Source organism: Alligator sinensis, unplaced genomic scaffold, assembly GCF_000455745.1.
Source record: "Alligator sinensis unplaced genomic scaffold, ASM45574v1 scaffold673_1, whole genome shotgun sequence".
In the NCBI taxonomy this organism is placed as follows: Eukaryota; Metazoa; Chordata; order Crocodylia; family Alligatoridae; genus Alligator; species Alligator sinensis.
Window position 1 is genome coordinate 468,815 of NW_005842829.1, and position 15,677 is coordinate 484,491.

Consider the following 15,677-nt stretch of genomic DNA (forward strand, 5'->3'; position numbering starts at 1 on the left):
TCTGCTGTGTTCCCTTATCTGCCCAGGGGATGGAGACTGAGCCTTGGGTGCTGGCTGCGACCCTGTGGGGCTCCCCCTGTCCTGGCCCAGCAGGGGTGTGGGGGAAGGTCAGGACAGGGTGAGCAGCGGGGGCCTAGGCTGTCAGGGGGACTGTTTAGGGAGCTGCCAATGATAGCATCACGCCAACTGGCCACATGGCAGGTGGGTTTGCTCCAGCACGTACATCCTGGGGGAAGGGGGCTCGGGTCCCTGTGTTCCCGTCGTGACCCATGCGCCCTGCCCCTCCCCAGAGCTGTGTGAGGTGAAGGCTGAGGAGGAGGAAGAGGAGGCAGAGGACGACCCCTTGCGGCGGACCGGCATTTTCTTTGGCGGCCTGGTGCGGGACATCAAGCGCAGGTACCCCAAATACCTCAGCGACATCCGGGACGCCCTGCACAGCCAGTGTCTTGCGGCCGTTCTCTTCATCTACTTTGCTGCTCTCTCTCCTGCCATCACCTTCGGGGGACTCTTAGGTAACGGGCCTGCGCTCGGTCTGCATGCTCCTGCCTGCCAGGTGCCCTGCTGGGCCTGGACGGGGCTCTGGCTTGGGGGCTCGTTTTGCTGCATGCGCATGGCTACCTTCCTCCCTGCTGCTCAGCCCCTGGCCTGTCTGCAGTTCCTTTCTGAGCACTCTCCGGCATGTCCACCTTTTGCAGCAGCGTGGAGCCAGGACCAAGCGCGGCCTTCCAGGAGCAGCACTGGAGAGAGCCCCTGGGCTCCTCCCTTAAGTGCTCTGGTGTGTCCCAGCTGGGGCTCCTTGATGCACATGTTGTTCTCTTTCTCTAAGGGGAGAAGACGGAGGGTCTCATGGGTGTCTCAGAACTGATCATCTCCACCTCGGTCCTGGGCATCCTGTTCTCCCTGCTCGGGGCCCAGCCCCTCCTTGTCATCGGCTTTTCAGGACCCCTCTTGGTGTTTGAAGAAGCGTTTTACAAGGTGCGTGTCAGCCTTTGCCACATGTGGCCAGGGCTTGTCCCACCAGTGCCTGTGGCCTGGCCCATCTGGGCAAGGCCTTGTGGCATTCCCCTGATGCCTGCAGGGCGGTGCTGGGGCTGGTCAGGTCATCTGCAACTGCAGAGCTTCTGCAGGGACTGTAGCGTATCCAGCCATGCAGGACACCTGCAGCCGGCCTTGCGGTGCAGCCTCTTCTGTGGGGTAGGCTGGGCAGGGCTATGCTGCCACAGGCTCCGAGCCGTGGCTTTGCTGTGGAGTCATTTTTCCTTTGCAGTGTTGGGAAGGGAGGGGAGGTATGCGATGGCTGGCATCCCCTGGCCACACACCAGCTGACAGGTATTCACAGGCCTGGACAGGGCCTCGAGGCCTTGGAGCCTGGGCAGGACCATCCCTTCAACAAGAACAAGTGCAAAGTCCTGCAGTAGGGACAGGATACTAACATGCACAAATACAGACTGGGGAATGGCTGGCTGGGCTGCAGCACTGCAGAGAAGGGTCTGGGGAGCAGCAGACCATGAGCTGAACAGGAGCCAGCAGTGTGCTCGGGCTGCAAACCAAGCCAGCAGTCTCCTGAGCTGTATGAACAGCAGTCTCACCTGCAAGTGAGGGGCAGTGATTCTCCTGCTCTGTTCAGCATTGTATACAGTGCATACACTGTGCAGCCATGCCGTGTCCAGTGCTGGGCTCCGCATTGCAGGAGAGATGTGGACAGATTGGAAAGAGTCCAGTGAGGAGTGACAGCAATCATCAGGGGCCTGGGATACATGACTGTGAGGACAGGTTGAAAGAGCTAAAGGTAATTAGTCTGGAGAAGAGAAGACTGAGGGGGGATTTGATAGCAGTCTCCAAATACCTAAAGACTGTTATCAAGAGGATGGAGATGGGCTTTTTTCTGTGACTGTAGGGGACAACTGGCCTCAAGCTGCAGCAGGGAAAATTTAGGCTGGAGACAAGGGGGAACTTTCTGACTCTGAGGAGGTCAAGCACTAGAACAGGCCCCTCAAAGTGGTGAAATCTCCATCCCTGGAGACGTTCAAGGGCAGGTTGGACAGACCCATGGCTGGGACGGTCTAGGGATGATCCTGCCTTGAGCAGGAGGCTGGCCTAGGTGTGACCTCATGAGGTCCCTTCCAGCCCCTCTTTTCTCTGGTCCCATGACCCTCGACCAAACCATCCTGCTCTGAACTTCCAGTGGTGGCAACTCCTGTGCTGACCAGCAAGTGCTTCTTAATGTGACCTAAGTCTCCCTTGCTGGAGTTAGTTCACGTCCTGTCCCCCATGGATGTAGAGAATGACAGGTCAGTCCCCTTTCCAGCAGCCCTCGTGGCATTTAGAGATCGCTTTCACATCCCCTTGGTTGTCTTTTCTCCAGGCTGAATGATCCCAGGTTATCCCTCCCTCTAGCACTGCCTGTCTCAAGGCTGGAGTGCCCCGCTGAGGTGCAATGGCTGATGGGAGGGCAGGAGTCTGTGACCCTTGTCAGGGAGTCAGCCCTGCCTTAACCGTGGCCCTGCTGTGGGGCCTAGGAGGATGTCCTCACGCTTCTCAACTGGCACTCAGGGGTCACATGGGCCGGGGGGAAGAAGCAGATGCTCAGACTGTGACCGTGACCATGACTGCCCCTTCCTCCCCATCTCAGTTCTGCCAGACCCAAGGCATTGAGTACCTGACAGGCAGAGTGTGGATTGGCCTGTGGCTCATCGTCTTCATTTTCATCATTGTGGCAGCTGAAGGCAGCTTCCTGGTGCGCTACATCTCGCCCTTCACGCAGGAAATCTTTGCCTTCCTCATCTCCCTCATCTTCATCTACGAAACTTTCTACAAACTCTACAAGGTGATCCCCCTCCCAATGCCTTCTGCCTGCCCCCATGGGTGGTAGCAGCCATGCCCCAGCTCCACTGGGCAGTGATGGTGTCTTCTGGCCCCCCCTCCCCACAGGCAGTGACGTGCCCCTTCATGCACCCTTGCCCAGGTGTTTGCAGAGCACCCCCTGCTGAAGTTTTATCCACCAAGCCTGCAAGGCAGCCTGAACACCAGTGCACTCTCTGCAGACGCCATGACACTGGGAACCCGGATGCAGCCCAATACCGCCCTCCTCTCCCTCATCCTCATGCTGGGCACCTTCTTCATTGCCTTCTTCATGCGCAAGTTCAAGAACAGCCGCTTCTTGGGAGGGAAGGTAGGTGCCCAGGCTTGTGGCTCTTCTGCACACGCTGCCCCCAGCCCCTCCACCCAGGCATTGCCCTCCAGAAACACACCTCGCTGCCTGCTCTGACGCATCAGGGCTGGTGCAGGGGTCTCTGCAATGACTGAGTGAGTCAACATACCAGTAGCCCTTTGGCTTTGTGATGTGGCTGGGCCCCAGGCTCCAGCCTGCAGAAGAAGAAGGCTGCAGCAGCTGGGTGCTGCTGCAGCCATCCAGCAGCTAGTCACTGCCATCCAGGGCTGCTCCTGGGCTGCTCCTGCCCATCTCTGCACCCAGGGCGCCAAGGCCAGCAAGGCTTCTCTGATGGAGTCTGTAGCCCAGAGTGTGGTGCACTGGAGCCTCCCAGGCAGAGCGACTCCCAAGGACCAACATCTGTTTTCCAGGCTGATCTTAGGGAGGGTGAGGAGCAGGGGTGAGAGGTCTCCAGCATCAGGTCAAAATGACCTGGCCAGCAGGAAGGAGGATTGTGCTCATGGTTCGTTCACATGCTCAGGGCTGTAGTTCCCATGTGCTTTCAGAGGCGTCTCCAAGTGCAGCGTGGCTGGGGACTGCCAGATTCACACCCCACGTGGCCAGGGCCAGCCCCGTCAGAGCAGCCTGGAGCACCTGGGCCTCTCACCGTTCACTTGTTAGCAGCACTCACTTGTGCTGCGCTCCTTGCTGCTGCCCCCCTCCTCCCCCCAAACACATCCAGACGCTCTCTGCTTGGGACCATGGAGATCCACGTTCTGGAGGGGCCCAGCTCATCCCTGCTGCCATGATCACTCCACAGGCTCGGCGCATCATTGGAGACTTTGGGATCCCCATCTCGATCCTGGTCATGGTGTTGGTGGACTACACCATCACGGACACCTACACACAGGTAGGGCAAACACTGCCCTAGGTCCCGCACATGCAGCCAGTACCAAGCCACCGCACCCATGTGGCCAGGCTCCATCACCTCCCCGCTCCTCAGTGTAACAGGCAAGCCAGAGGCCACAGTGTACTGTTCCTGCAGCCCCCAGGAGTTAGAGCTCTGGCACCTGGAGTCCCTTCAAGGGCTGGAGCTTGGGAAGGGCTGCATGTGGCATCAAAACAGGTGCAGAACCAGGGGTGGCTGGGAGTTGTGCAGTCTCAGATTGGTAGAGGAGGGAGGAAGGCAGCCTCTGGCTATGCCTGCAGGCTGCAGCTTGGTCTGGGGTCGGTGGCCCAGAAAGGGAACAAATAGATGGGCCCCAAGAGGGCTGTGAAACCTGCTGCAGAGAGGGGGAGTGTGGCCTGCTCCAGTGACCTACAGGGAGGTTACAAGGTGCTTCAGCTCTCATCTGGAAGTTCCCCCATGGGCAGAAGCTCTGAGAGCAGCGGCTCCCCAGGCTCGGATCGATGACCAGTAACAGCCGAAGGGAGAGGCAGGTTGGCTGGAGCAGAGAGGCGAGCTGTTGACAGGTGCTGGGAGTAGGCGAGGGGGAATGGCCATGAACAGCTGGCCAGGGCAGGGCAGAGGTGGCAGCTCTGGGACTTCCAGGCTGAGGCTCAGCATCTAGGCATTTCTCTAAGCTCTGCTCCATCTCAGCCACGGGCTGCGGCCTGTGTGCAGCATCACAGGGCAAGGGCTTCTGGCCTGCAGGACACAGAGGTCAGTTTGGTAGCAGATGGCTCAGTTGGTCCCTCAGGGCCTCAGAACTGGCAATGCCCAGAGCCAGAGCCAAGCCCCATGGGTAGGGGCCCTATGGTGCTGTGTGGTGCTGAGCACAGGTTGGGGCTGGGGTTAAGAGTGCTGGATTCCCAAAGTGGGGTGGGAACTGCCTGGGCCATGGGGCCAGATGCAATGAGGATGTTCGTGTCATGTTGGACTGCTCCTACAGAAGCTGAACGTCCCTGCCGGCCTCTCTGTCACGTCCCCCGACAAGCGCGGCTGGTTCATCCACCCCTTGGGCAGCAGCCAGGCCTTCCCAGTGTGGATGATGTTTGCCTCGGCCATTCCTGCACTCTTGGTCTTTATCCTCATTTTCATGGAGACGCAGATCACCACGTGAGTGCCACTGCCTGTGAGCTGCTGGTCACCGGAGCCAGCACCAGGGGTCTGTGCAGGGCACCAGTGGGGGTGGGGTCAGCCCAGGGTGTTCAGGCTGTTGCTGGATCCGGACAGCAGGGCACCTAGCATGGAAAGAGGCAGGCAGGAAGGATTCCTTGAGTGCTGGTGAGAATGATACCTCTGCCCACTGGAGCCCGCTGCCTCGGTCTTCTCCGCCTCACAGCTGCAGCATGGGCTCCCTGCTGTGCCCAGACAGGCCTGTGTGCGCAGGACACTGTCTGCATGTTCTGCCCCAGCCTAGCCCAGGAGAGGATGCCTCCCTGGGGTAGCTGATATGGTTCTGGTCCAGGGCAGAGACATTTCCCACCCCACCTTGCTCAGCTCCTCATGTCTCCCTCACGGCTGCAGTGCAGTGCTGCCCACCGGTGCTGACTGCTCTCCCTCTGCTCCTGCCCCAGCCTGATCGTCAGCAAGAAGGAGCGGAAACTGCTCAAAGGCTCTGGCTTCCACCTGGACCTGCTGCTAATTGGCACCATGGGTGGGCTCTGCGCCCTGTTCGGGCTGCCCTGGCTGACGGCAGCCACTGTGCGCTCCATCACCCATGTCAATGCCTTAACTGTCATGAGCAAGGCCATTGCACCTGGGGAGAAGCCCAAGATCGAGGAGGTGAAGGAGCAGCGGGTCACAGGCGTACTCATTGCCACCCTTGTTGGTGAGGCTGAGCTGCGTGGCGTGGGGGTGGGCTAGCAAGGGATGCGGCTGGCACTGAGCCAAGGTGTGGGCAAAGCGACCCCCAGCCTGTACCCCTGCCCAGCTGCCTACAGCTGACATCACTCCCCTGTTCCCCCAGGCAGTGCCCTGTTCCCCTCCAGAGTGCCTGTCAGGATTTCTTACCCAGGACACCAACTGCCCCACTGCTCACAGCAGCCTGGAGCCAGCATCCCTCCTCCTTCACAGCCGGGGCCCCTGCACCCATGTCCCTTCTGTCCCATTCCCTACAGCTCCCCCAGCTAGCGCTCTGTCCCCGTCTCACCATAGCCCTCCCTCCTGCCCCAACCCCCACACAAACACCATCCCTACCTGCTCCCCAGACAGTGGCTATGCCTCACTCCCCCCACAGCCAGCCTCCCACCCCCCTGCACCCTACCCCATACCTACAGCAGACAGGGGTGCCTGAGGGCTGGGGTGTCAGGGGGCCCCGGTGTGTGCATGGTGAGCCCTGAGCACCATCATTGCAGGCTTGTCCATCGTGATGGGTAACGTGCTGCGGCAGATCCCACTGGCCGTGCTCTTCGGGATCTTCCTCTACATGGGGGTCACATCTCTCACTGGCATCCAGCTCTATGAGCGGCTGCTCCTCATCTTCATGCCGTCTAAGCACCACCCTGATCACATCTACGTTGTCAAGGTGGGTGAGCAAGGCGGGTGGGAGCTGCAGCCGGGGGAGCGGGGGCAGGTGGCGGGGAGGTTTCTGTTGTGGGGTGCAGGCAAGCACTGAATAGCCCTGGCTGCAGGTGCTGAATGACCAGTTCTCTGGAGCTGTGAGATCAGTGGGGGCCTGGGCAGCATGGGGACCGACCACAACAGGGAAACCACTGCTCCGGGGGCTGGCATGTGGTGCATCGCTGCTGGTGGGTGGTGAGATGTGGGTGGGCTGGGTGGAAGAATGCTGTATTGCGGGGATGCTGCATTGCTAGGCTGAGCAGAGGTGTGACCTGTTGCTAGGGTGGTGTGTTGTGAGACTGTTGTGTGGCCCTTTTGGGGGGGGGGCTGGAAAGTTGCCAGGCTGGGCGAAGGCATGGTGGGTTGCTAGGATGGCTTGTTGCTAGGCTGGACAGGCGTATGGCATGTTGCTAGGATGGCACATTCCTAGGGAGGTGCATGGCTAGGGCGGTGTCATAGTGCGCTACTAAGATGGCACGGGGTTGGGCTGGGCCATGATGTGGCATGCTGCTGGGTTGGGCAATGGCTTAATGCATTGCTAGGATGGTGCATTGCTAGTCTCAGCAATAGCATGGTGCATTGCTAGATCATGTGTTGCTAGGCTGGGCGATGGTGTGGTGCATTGCTAGGATGGAGCGCTGTGAGGTTGGCCCAGTGCTGGGCTGGGCGATGGCATGGTATGCTGCTAGGATGGCGCGGTGCTAGGCTCAGCAATAGCATGGTGCATTCCTAGGATCATGTGTTGATGGGCTGGCCCGTGGCAAGGTGCGTTGCTAGGATGACACGTGGCTAGACTGAGCAATGGCGTGTTGCCTGGATGGTGCATTGCTTGACAGCATGGAGGCACAATGCATTGCCAGAGTGTCGTGTTTCTGGGCTGGAACGTTGCTAGGCTGGGCCAGGGCATGGATTGTTGTTAGGATGGCATGTTGCTAGAATGGGTGGAGGCATGGTGTGATGCTAGGATGGCATGTTGCTAAGATGGGCCATAGCATAGCATGTTGCTAGGGTGGTATATTGGTAGGATGGGCCATGGTATGGCACATTGCTACCGTGTCATGTTGCTAAGATGGGCCGTGGTGTGGCATGTTGCTTGGGTGGCACATTGCTAGGATGGGCCATGGCATGGCACGTGCTAGGGTGGTTCATTGCTAGGCCAGGCAAGATGTGGCACGTTGCTAGGTTGGTCTTGTCTCCCCAGGTGAAGACCTGGAGGATGAACCTCTTCACCCTCATCCAACTGGCCTGCATTGTGCTGCTCTGGGTGGTGAAGTCAACCGTGGCCTCCTTGGCCTTCCCCTTCGTGCTGATCATGACAGTGCCCTTGCGACGCTTCGTGCTGCCCCGCTTCTTCCAGGATAGGGAGCTCAAAGCTGTAAGCTGCTCCCCCACCCAAGGTTTCCTCCCCAGTGCCACAGTGTCCAGGTTGCAGTGGTGTCCTGGAGGCAACTGCTTGCTGGGTGCTGGCTGGACCCAGCGCAGCCCCCCAGAGCCATGGGAGACCCTGTCTCAGAGCTCAGCTGGAGAAGGAGAGATGGGTGAAAGGGAGGGAAGATGCTGCTGCCGTGGGGAGGCCTGAAGTCAGGGACAGGGGTCCTTGCTTCGTCTCTCTACTGTCAGGGCTGCCTGGTATACAGATCCCTGGCCTTTCTCCTCTGTGGCAGAAGCCAAGACAGGCCAGCCTGCCTGCTAGCCTCCCATTGACTGCCACTGCTGAGGGCACAGTTCTCCATCCCCTGGTCACAGGTCCCTGGTGCCTCCTTCCTGCTGCCCTTGCCCAAGGTCTTTGCTGCAGGGAAGGGCCTGGATCAGGCTCTGGCAGGGAGGAGGAGTCTCATGGCCTTCCCCAATGGTGGCTGTCCTGTAGCAGGAAGAGAGGCAGGGGCAGCCCCCAGCAGCAGGAGAGAGAAGCAGGAGGGAGGGAAGGGCTGGGACTAGTGGGAGCCAAAGAGGGTGGGAGCAACTTCAACCAGCTGGGCAAAGCTCCCAGGGTGGGGAGGGAGGGGAGGGCAGTGGTCCCAGGTCCTAGCTGCCTGGGGGCAGAGTCTGCTGGACAGTGGCACTGTATGGGGCTCAGCACCTGCTCAGGGAGCAGCCATGGCCCTCACTGCCAGTCCTTCTTATCCCCAGCTGGACTCGGAGGACGCGGAGCCGAACTTCGATGAGGACGGCCGGGATGAGTACAATGAGCTGCACATGCCTGTGTGAGTGGCTGCTGTGGTGCCTCTGCCCATGCTGGGCTCTCTTCTGGACCCAGGGCCGTCTGAACAGGCCTCAGACTCACAGCAAGTCAAGCAGCTTCTGGTCTGCAGCAATGAACAGCTGTTCTATGGCCTCTGCCGGGCACGGTCCAGCTGATCCCATGACACCCATCACCTGCTCAGTGGAGGCACCGTCTCCTTCTTCCCAGAGCCAGCGGGGCCGGGAAGTGCCTCTCACACCCAGATGCTCCGTGGGACCCTGCACTCCCTCGGCCCTGAGCTGGCCCCAGTCCTTGCCGGTGGCTGGGGGCTGCATTCAGTGCGTGGGCTGGTTAAAGGGAGCCATGCCACTACCTCCCATTCACCTGCTTCAGATGCCAGCCCAGGATCCAGGCACTGTGGAGGGAGAGGCTGGCCAGGCCCCACCCTGGCAGGGTAGGGAAGGGTCTCCTGCAGTCACAGTGCCAGGCGAGTCTTGCCTGCAAAGGGCCGGCCGCTTCCTGGGGCCAGACTCTGAAGGCAGCCTCCTTGCTCAGCCTGACAGGTGCCCTGGTCCAGCACGCCCTGCCATGCCTTGCTCCCAGGTGTTTGTGCTCCCCATGGTCCTTTAGCCCCGGCCCAGCTGTTATTCCAAATGCTACCCAAAAGGCTGCCCTCCGGCCCTCTTGCTGCAGCAGGACCGGCCTGCAATCACATGAGCAAACCAGAGAGTACAGCACAGCTCTCTGGTGGGCAGCAGGTCACCAGCTGCCACAAGGAGAATCCCCCTCACACTTCACCATGCCTGGGCAGCACTGGGTGACCCTGACCTCTCGGGGTTTGCTCTGAGCCCCCAGTGCCTTTCTGCAGAACCAGGGGACTGTGGACCCTGGCCGGGGCTCTGGGGATGGGGGCACCCTGCATGCCTGTGCCCTGAGAGCAGGCCCTTTCCCTGGGGTCGCACAGTGCTTCTGCTTTCCAGACCTGAAAGCAGCTGGCAGCACCTCCAGCAAATCCCTCCCTCAGCCTGCACCATGTGTCTAAGGTGAGGGGTTGTCTGTCCCCATCTGAAGTCACGTTCATCCCTGGTAACCAGGTGTGATGTTACAGCTAAGGTTTGTGATGTCAGAAGGGCACAGAGCAGGTGGGCAGGGCCCTTGGGGGGTAGGGCTGCAGGGAGTGTACCCCCACCATCCCCCGTAGGCACCGGTCTCAACAGCCACCGACTGGGTTTGCTGAGGTGTTCAGGCCCCTCAGGACACGGAGGCCTCAGCCCAGTGACTGGATCACTGTGGATCCCTGACCCCTCCCTGCCTGGTGGGCAGTTTGGCCCGGATCCCCCCCAGTGATCAGGTCACTATGGAAACTTCCTCCTGCTGCCCCCAGAGCTGGGTCACCCATTAGCAGTGCCTGGTAGCTGGGGAATGAGCAGTAGCCACCAGGAACCTGGTCTTCAGGCCTGCGGTGTGAGCCCTGGGCAGCCACATCTCTGTGCAGGGAAGCCATGGGGGTGTCTGGCTGTCCAGGTCTGGTTCCTGGCATGGGTTGCTAGGGCCCCTGGCTCTCTGGCAGGCCCAGGCTGTAGCTGAAGAGATTATCTGTGATGTGCTCTTAGCGTGTGGCTGGGGGCTAGCCCTGGCAGGCAGGAGGCCCAAGAACATGGGCTCCTGCTCTTTCTGGGGACAGGAGGGGATGGTGCCCTTGCAGGGTAGGTGCCAGCCTAGGATCCCTGTCTATAGCACTGCTTGGCCCTGGGACCCCAGTCTGTCCCTGGCCCTGCCCCGTTCCTATCTGTCAGTGGGCACAGATCCTTCCTTACCGCCTGGGGCACTTGCTAGGCTTTGGAGTCACGTGTTGCACCCACAGAGCCTCAGAAATACCCACCCAAAGGGAGAAACCCCTTTGGCGCCCACAGCCCTGCCATGCCCATGGATGCCCTCGCAGGTGGGAAACTGGTGTCTTCTGTGCGTCTGTGGCTGTGTGTCCTGTCCTCCTTGTGTAGTGTAGGAGGCCTGTTGTCTCTGTGTCCCCGGCAGCCTGGCTGTGTGTGGTGACTTCTGACTGTAGTGGAAACAGCAGCACTAATAAACCCTTTGCAGGAACACAACAGAGGCCTCTGCATCCCTGGGCATGTGCTTGAGCCCCTGGGGAGGGGCTGCAGGTGGCCAGTCTTCCATCTCGGAGATTGGGGGCGCCTGGCCATATGCGCCTTCCCTAGAGCCCACCCTTCTTCTGGCCCATGATCACCCTCCACTGCCACTGCCCTACCTGGAGCCCCTGTGGCTACCGGGACCCGCATAGCTGCAGCATGTGCTGGACTCTGGTAAGTAGCCTGATCCCAGCCCGGGGCTCTGGGCAGGACACTTGGGCCCTGGATTCTGCTCCAGCTCTCGCATGTGGCTTCAGAGTCACTCCCCTGGTGAGCAGATCCCTCCCCATTGCTTTTCTGGCTTGGCTTGCTGCTTGTAAAGCAGCGGAGACCCTTGGTGGGGTGAGGGGCAGAATGAAGCTACCATGAGAAGACAGACGCTTGTTCACTGGTAGCTGTGCCGCGGAGGTACACAGCACAGATGCATGCACATGTGCCCTTCCAGCAAAGCATGTGCACGCACATCCAATGCGCACATTACTGCAGATGGTAAAGTAGAGTCTGGCCCCTGCTGTCACTGTCCCTGCCAGCTTCCAGGGGCAAGAGAGCCTCTACTCCCTGGCATGGCATGTGCCGTGGAGCTGTGAGCCGAGCCAGGCAAGGACACGGAGTCTGTCATCTTTGCTGACCGGAGAGGCGCTGGGCCAGCCTCCTCCCACCCCAGCACCACTCTCTCCAGCTCCCTGCAGCGCTGCTGCACCTAGGGAAGAGACGGCATTGTAAGTGCCCAGGCTCTGGCACCTGTAGCCTGATGGGGCCCCAGAGGACAGGTGCTACACGGAGCCTGCTCTTTGGCTCCTTTGAGAAACAGCACCCTCCCTTCCAAATACCACGTGCCCCTTTCTCCTGCTCCCTCCCTCTTGCCTCAGGGTCCGAGCCCATTCGAGAGGGTCCTGGCTACAGGGTCTTGCTCTTCCACTCAAGGTCAGCCCAGTGCTACACTGGGGATCAGAAGGGGATTTTTATCACAATGGTCGGATTGGTATGGAGTGGGGCATTTCTCCTACCTGTGTAGCAGGGGGCACAGCCTCTGGGATCTCTCCAGTGCATTTTATCAACCCTATGCCACAGTGGAACATGGACAGCCCTTGTCCCCTGGCTTTACTTGCAGCAAGTTAAAAGCACCTGCTTTTGGTGTCTTTGGGCAATAGGTCTTGTAGTTGCGTAACAGGGTTTAGGAACAGGTTAGACCAGAGCTTCTCTGGAATGGTTTGGATGGGGCTGATCCCCTGGAGCAGGTGTTGAACAAGATGACCTCTGGAGAGCCCAGGTGCTCTGTGATCCCAGGATCCATTCCTCAGTACTGGAAGGGCTCCAACACGCTTTCTTCCCATCCCTTGCCCTCGCTGGTGTCATGATCCGCTGCACTGGATACCAGTGTGTCCTGAAGACCCTACAAGGCCCCATGCACTCCTGCCACATACCACTGCATTCACAGGCTCATGTTTGTTCACACACGTGCACACACGTGCACATGCAAACCGACATGCTATAAAGCTGGCATGCCCACAGCCTCCCTGCAGGCTAAGCCTGGCCCTGCCCCAGCCATTCACCATTCAGATCCACAGCCAGTGCCGGCAGCTGAGCCTCTTACCACATCAATATGCCGGAGGAGGGCTGGCCTGACCGTTAGCTCCAGCACCCAGTCCCTCTGCACGATGCTCTTGCGGTACTCCTCCAGCTCCAGGCGCCTCCCCAAGTCTGCCAGCTGTCTCAGGATTGCTTGGCACGAGCTGCTGTGCTCCGGCACACATTCAGCCATGTCCTCCTCACCCTGCCCCAGGCCCTGCTGGACATTGTCCAGCTCCCTCCTCTTGTCCTGCTGCTGCTGGTGCAGGTGGGAAATGCTCTGGGTGATGCCCCGGAGCTGCGCTTCCAGCGCTCCTGCACGCTCTGCTCGCCCAAGCAGAGACATCAGCTCCTCCTGGCTCTCTTGCAGCTGGGCTCTCACCAGGCCAGCGCTGCCTGCCCCACTGCCTCCATCGCCACTGGTGCCGCTCTTTGCTCTGGGTTGCGAGCAGCCTCCCAAGAAGCTGTTAGAAAGGCTTAGGGGGCTGAAGGACCCGTTCGTCAAGTGCTCAGAGGTGCCAGGAGCCAGGTCACCCCTGCACCACCCTCTTCCCCAGCCCAGCCCTGAGGGCAGCTGGAGGGAGCTGTATCTGCTTCTGTGGAGAGCAACCCACTTCTGGGCAAGCTCTGCAGTGGCCAAGCTCTTGTGAAAGATGTTGGGGACCAGCTTCAGGACCTTCCTGAAGGGACAGGCATGGGCAAAGCCCTGTAGATCTCGCAGGCTCTGGGGGCTCAGCAGCCGGTCATCGATCATCCCGCCCTGCAGCAGCAGGGCCCACTTCCTCCTGATGGCAAAGAGCTGCCTGGCGACGTCCGCGATGGACTCTGTGACACAGGGCTGCTCCTCCTTCCCGTGCCCAGAACCGGATGGGCAGGGGGAGCCCACAAGCAACCCAGGCTCTGACCTGCCCCCCGGCTCCTCGTTGACATACAGGTTCTCGCACAAGGGGAACACCACCTTGGCATCAAACGTGTCTTTTAAAGAATTTAAATACCCCAGGTAAGAGCTAAGCCAGGAGACATAGGCAGGGATGCTGCAGTCCCTGTCGCCCGCTGGAGGCTTTGCTGCCTCTTGGCCTGTCCAGTCCTTGCACACCACGTGCCTTCTCAGCTGCTCTATGCTCTGCACCTCGCCTGGCTGGCTCTCCGGGAACAGCAGCAGCAGCACCTTGTAAAGGGCATGCAGGTCAAAGCCCTCCTGGCAGCTCCGCACCTGCTCCTTGAAGGCACGGATCTCAGCTTGGAGGGCAGAGTAGAAGGTTTCCATGGGCAGCCCGTGTGACCTGCGGCGGAGGACAAGAGTTGGAGACACGTGAGAGAGGTGCACGTCATCCTGGGCCTTAGAGCCAACAGCGGGTCAGGGCACAGGCAGCGAGCAGTGGGAAAGTGGGGAAAGAGCAAGGCCTGCTGGAGAAAACAGAAACTACAGCGCAGCTGCTGCCCAGAGACTGCCCTGCACCGACCGGGCAGCGAGGGCAGAAAACGCACCGGGCACGATGGACCCAGGGAAGGCATCAGCTCCTGCCGCCCTTCCGCCTCGCAGCGGGCAGTACCGGGCAGGCCAGCCCAGCCTGGCCTCTGCCGTCTGGGGCTCAGCGAAGGTGGGTCTGTCTGTCAGCCCCCTGGCCGCGAGTGTGACTGGCTTTATTCCCCTTCCCCACCTCTGCCACCTCCTCTGTCTGTCCAGCGCCTGAGCGCTCTGTGCAGCGCCTGCCCAGCGCCAGGCACGTGCGAGCCCCAGCCTGGTGGGCAGGGGCGATGCCGCAGCGTGGGCCCAGCTGCTGGCTGCTGCGCACAGGGCCCCGCGCCAGCCGATTCCTCGGGCATGGGGCTGGGAGGGGGCCGGGTCTCTCCTGCAGCCGTCCTCGCAGGTTGTTCCGGTTCGGTTTGGCCTGGGCGGAGGTGAGGGTTACCCAGGCAGGTCAACTGACAGCAGCCAGCACACGCCCGGGCATCACGAGCTGGAGCTAGAGCCCAGGCTCTGGAGCAGGTGTCACGCTCCTGCCCTCCCTGGGTGCGTGCAGAGCGGCCCCAACCTAGCTCGCTTGGCGCTGGGCGCAGTGACTTGTAACGGGGGTCGAGGGACACTCGTTGGAGGCGAGCGAAAGGGCAGCTTAGCAGGGCCGTAATCCGCGGGCAGCTGCAGCAGGGCCAGTTGCCAACAAGGAAACAGCTGAAGTTCAAAGGCCGGAGCCCACGGCTACAGGCGACTGCTCCAGGGCAAGCGGCTCTGCAGTGGCAGCAGGCGGAGCCCAGGGAAGCAGGCCGGGGAAGGCGGCGCCGGCAGCAGATGAGAGCAGGCGGCCGGCCGGCCGCTCGGTCGGGGGCACCTGAGTGGCAGGGCTGGGGCAGCGAGGTCCTGAGCCAGCGCGAGGAGCTCCTGGTAGCAGGAGCTGCTCCTGGGGGACACCACAGCCCTAGCAAGGTACCCTGCAGCCTGAGAGGCAGCTGGCAGCTTGGGGACGGGGTTTTGCAGGTGCACAGACACTTGCCTTGTGCTGGGCTTCACCAGCCGGGGTTGGGCTGTAGCTGCAGGAGCAGCTTGGAGGCCGCACAGCTGGCCACGGGGCGCTCCGTGTCCCGAGCCCCGCGTGGTAGGCCACAGCTGAGGGCCAAAGCCCAGGCAGGGCCAAGGCCCCGAGGAAGAGGTAGAGCCTGGCCAGGGCCAGGGCCAGGGCCAGGGCCAGGGCCTGCTGGGCTGAGCGAGCCAACAGGCTGGCAGGGCCAGCGGGCCTGGGCAGTGAAGCCGGAGGCCGAAGCGGGCCTGGGCAGTGAAGCCGGAGTCCGAGCTGCAAGGCGCAGGAGTGGCAATGGGGCAGCTGGGACCAGTCCTTGAGTGGTGCCCAGCACCAGCCAGGACCGGCCAGGCTTCGTTAGCAGACGGAGGGTCCAGGTGAGGGGCAGCACCGCCTGGATCGCGCCTGGGCTCCGGGGCAGGCGAGGGGCACAGCAGCCCTCGGGGCAGGCCCTGTGCGGGCCCCCGAGACCCCCCGTGCAGCAAGGGTCCCGAGTCCCGCGTCACGCCTGGCAACACCTCGACGTGCGGCAGGGCCGCCCAGCACCTTCCGCGGGCTTGTCGGGTACGTTCCTGTGCCGCGCCATGCTGCGCTGCACCGCGCCGCG

The 15,677-nt window shown here is 61.1% G+C and overlaps 3 protein-coding genes across 7 annotated transcripts in view; 2 read left to right on the forward strand and 1 right to left on the reverse strand.

The window, feature by feature from the left end:
- SLC4A3 (solute carrier family 4 member 3) overlaps nucleotides 1-10,937 on the forward strand; it is a 32,996-nt gene extending 22,059 nt beyond the window's left edge. For 3 of the 5 annotated variants that reach the window (XM_025191533.1, XM_025191532.1, XM_025191534.1), the window contains 11 exons: nucleotides 291-512; nucleotides 827-975; nucleotides 1,628-1,789; nucleotides 2,633-2,827; nucleotides 2,966-3,172; nucleotides 3,972-4,061; nucleotides 5,044-5,210; nucleotides 5,672-5,925; nucleotides 6,452-6,621; nucleotides 7,858-8,031; nucleotides 8,787-10,937. In XM_025191533.1, coding sequence (XP_025047318.1) covers nucleotides 291-512; nucleotides 827-975; nucleotides 1,628-1,789; nucleotides 2,633-2,827; nucleotides 2,966-3,172; nucleotides 3,972-4,061; nucleotides 5,044-5,210; nucleotides 5,672-5,925; nucleotides 6,452-6,621; nucleotides 7,858-8,031; nucleotides 8,787-8,864 — 1,868 coding nt within the window. In that variant the 3' untranslated portion in view covers nucleotides 8,865-10,937. Of the gene's footprint in view, nucleotides 1-290; nucleotides 513-826; nucleotides 976-1,627; nucleotides 1,790-2,632; nucleotides 2,828-2,965; nucleotides 3,173-3,971; nucleotides 4,062-5,043; nucleotides 5,211-5,621; nucleotides 5,926-6,451; nucleotides 6,622-7,857; nucleotides 8,032-8,786 lie in introns of those variants that run through there. The other 2 variants (XM_006035391.3, XM_025191535.1) reach the window with 2 other exon arrangements.
- Nucleotides 10,938-11,369: 432 nt separating this feature from the next.
- On the reverse strand, nucleotides 11,370-13,821 carry LOC112547952. Its single transcript, XM_025191516.1, has 2 exons — nucleotides 12,580-13,821; nucleotides 11,370-11,685 (listed from the first exon to the last, which is right to left on the reverse strand). The coding sequence occupies exons 1-2, from the start codon at nucleotides 13,819-13,821 to the stop codon at nucleotides 11,500-11,502; spliced, it is 1,428 nt and encodes a 475-aa protein (XP_025047301.1). The 3' UTR covers nucleotides 11,370-11,499.
- A 1,543-nt stretch (nucleotides 13,822-15,364) lies between these two features.
- Nucleotides 15,365-15,677, forward strand: part of LOC102373761 (unconventional myosin-X-like) — a 178,577-nt gene continuing 178,264 nt past the window's right edge. Inside the window, exon 1 of the mRNA XM_025191530.1 lies at nucleotides 15,365-15,447. Coding sequence (XP_025047315.1) covers nucleotides 15,365-15,447 — 83 coding nt within the window. The remainder of the gene's footprint in view (nucleotides 15,448-15,677) is intronic.

Coding starts and splice junctions, on each gene's coding strand:
- LOC112547952 (XM_025191516.1), bottom strand. CDS start 13,821: ATGGAAACCTTCTACTCTGCCCTCCAAGCTGAGATCCGTGCCTTCAAG. Junction 11,686..12,579: donor TCCTCCGGCATATTGATGTG/GTAAGAGGCTCA, acceptor TCTCTTCCCTAG/GTGCAGCAGCGCTGCAGGGA.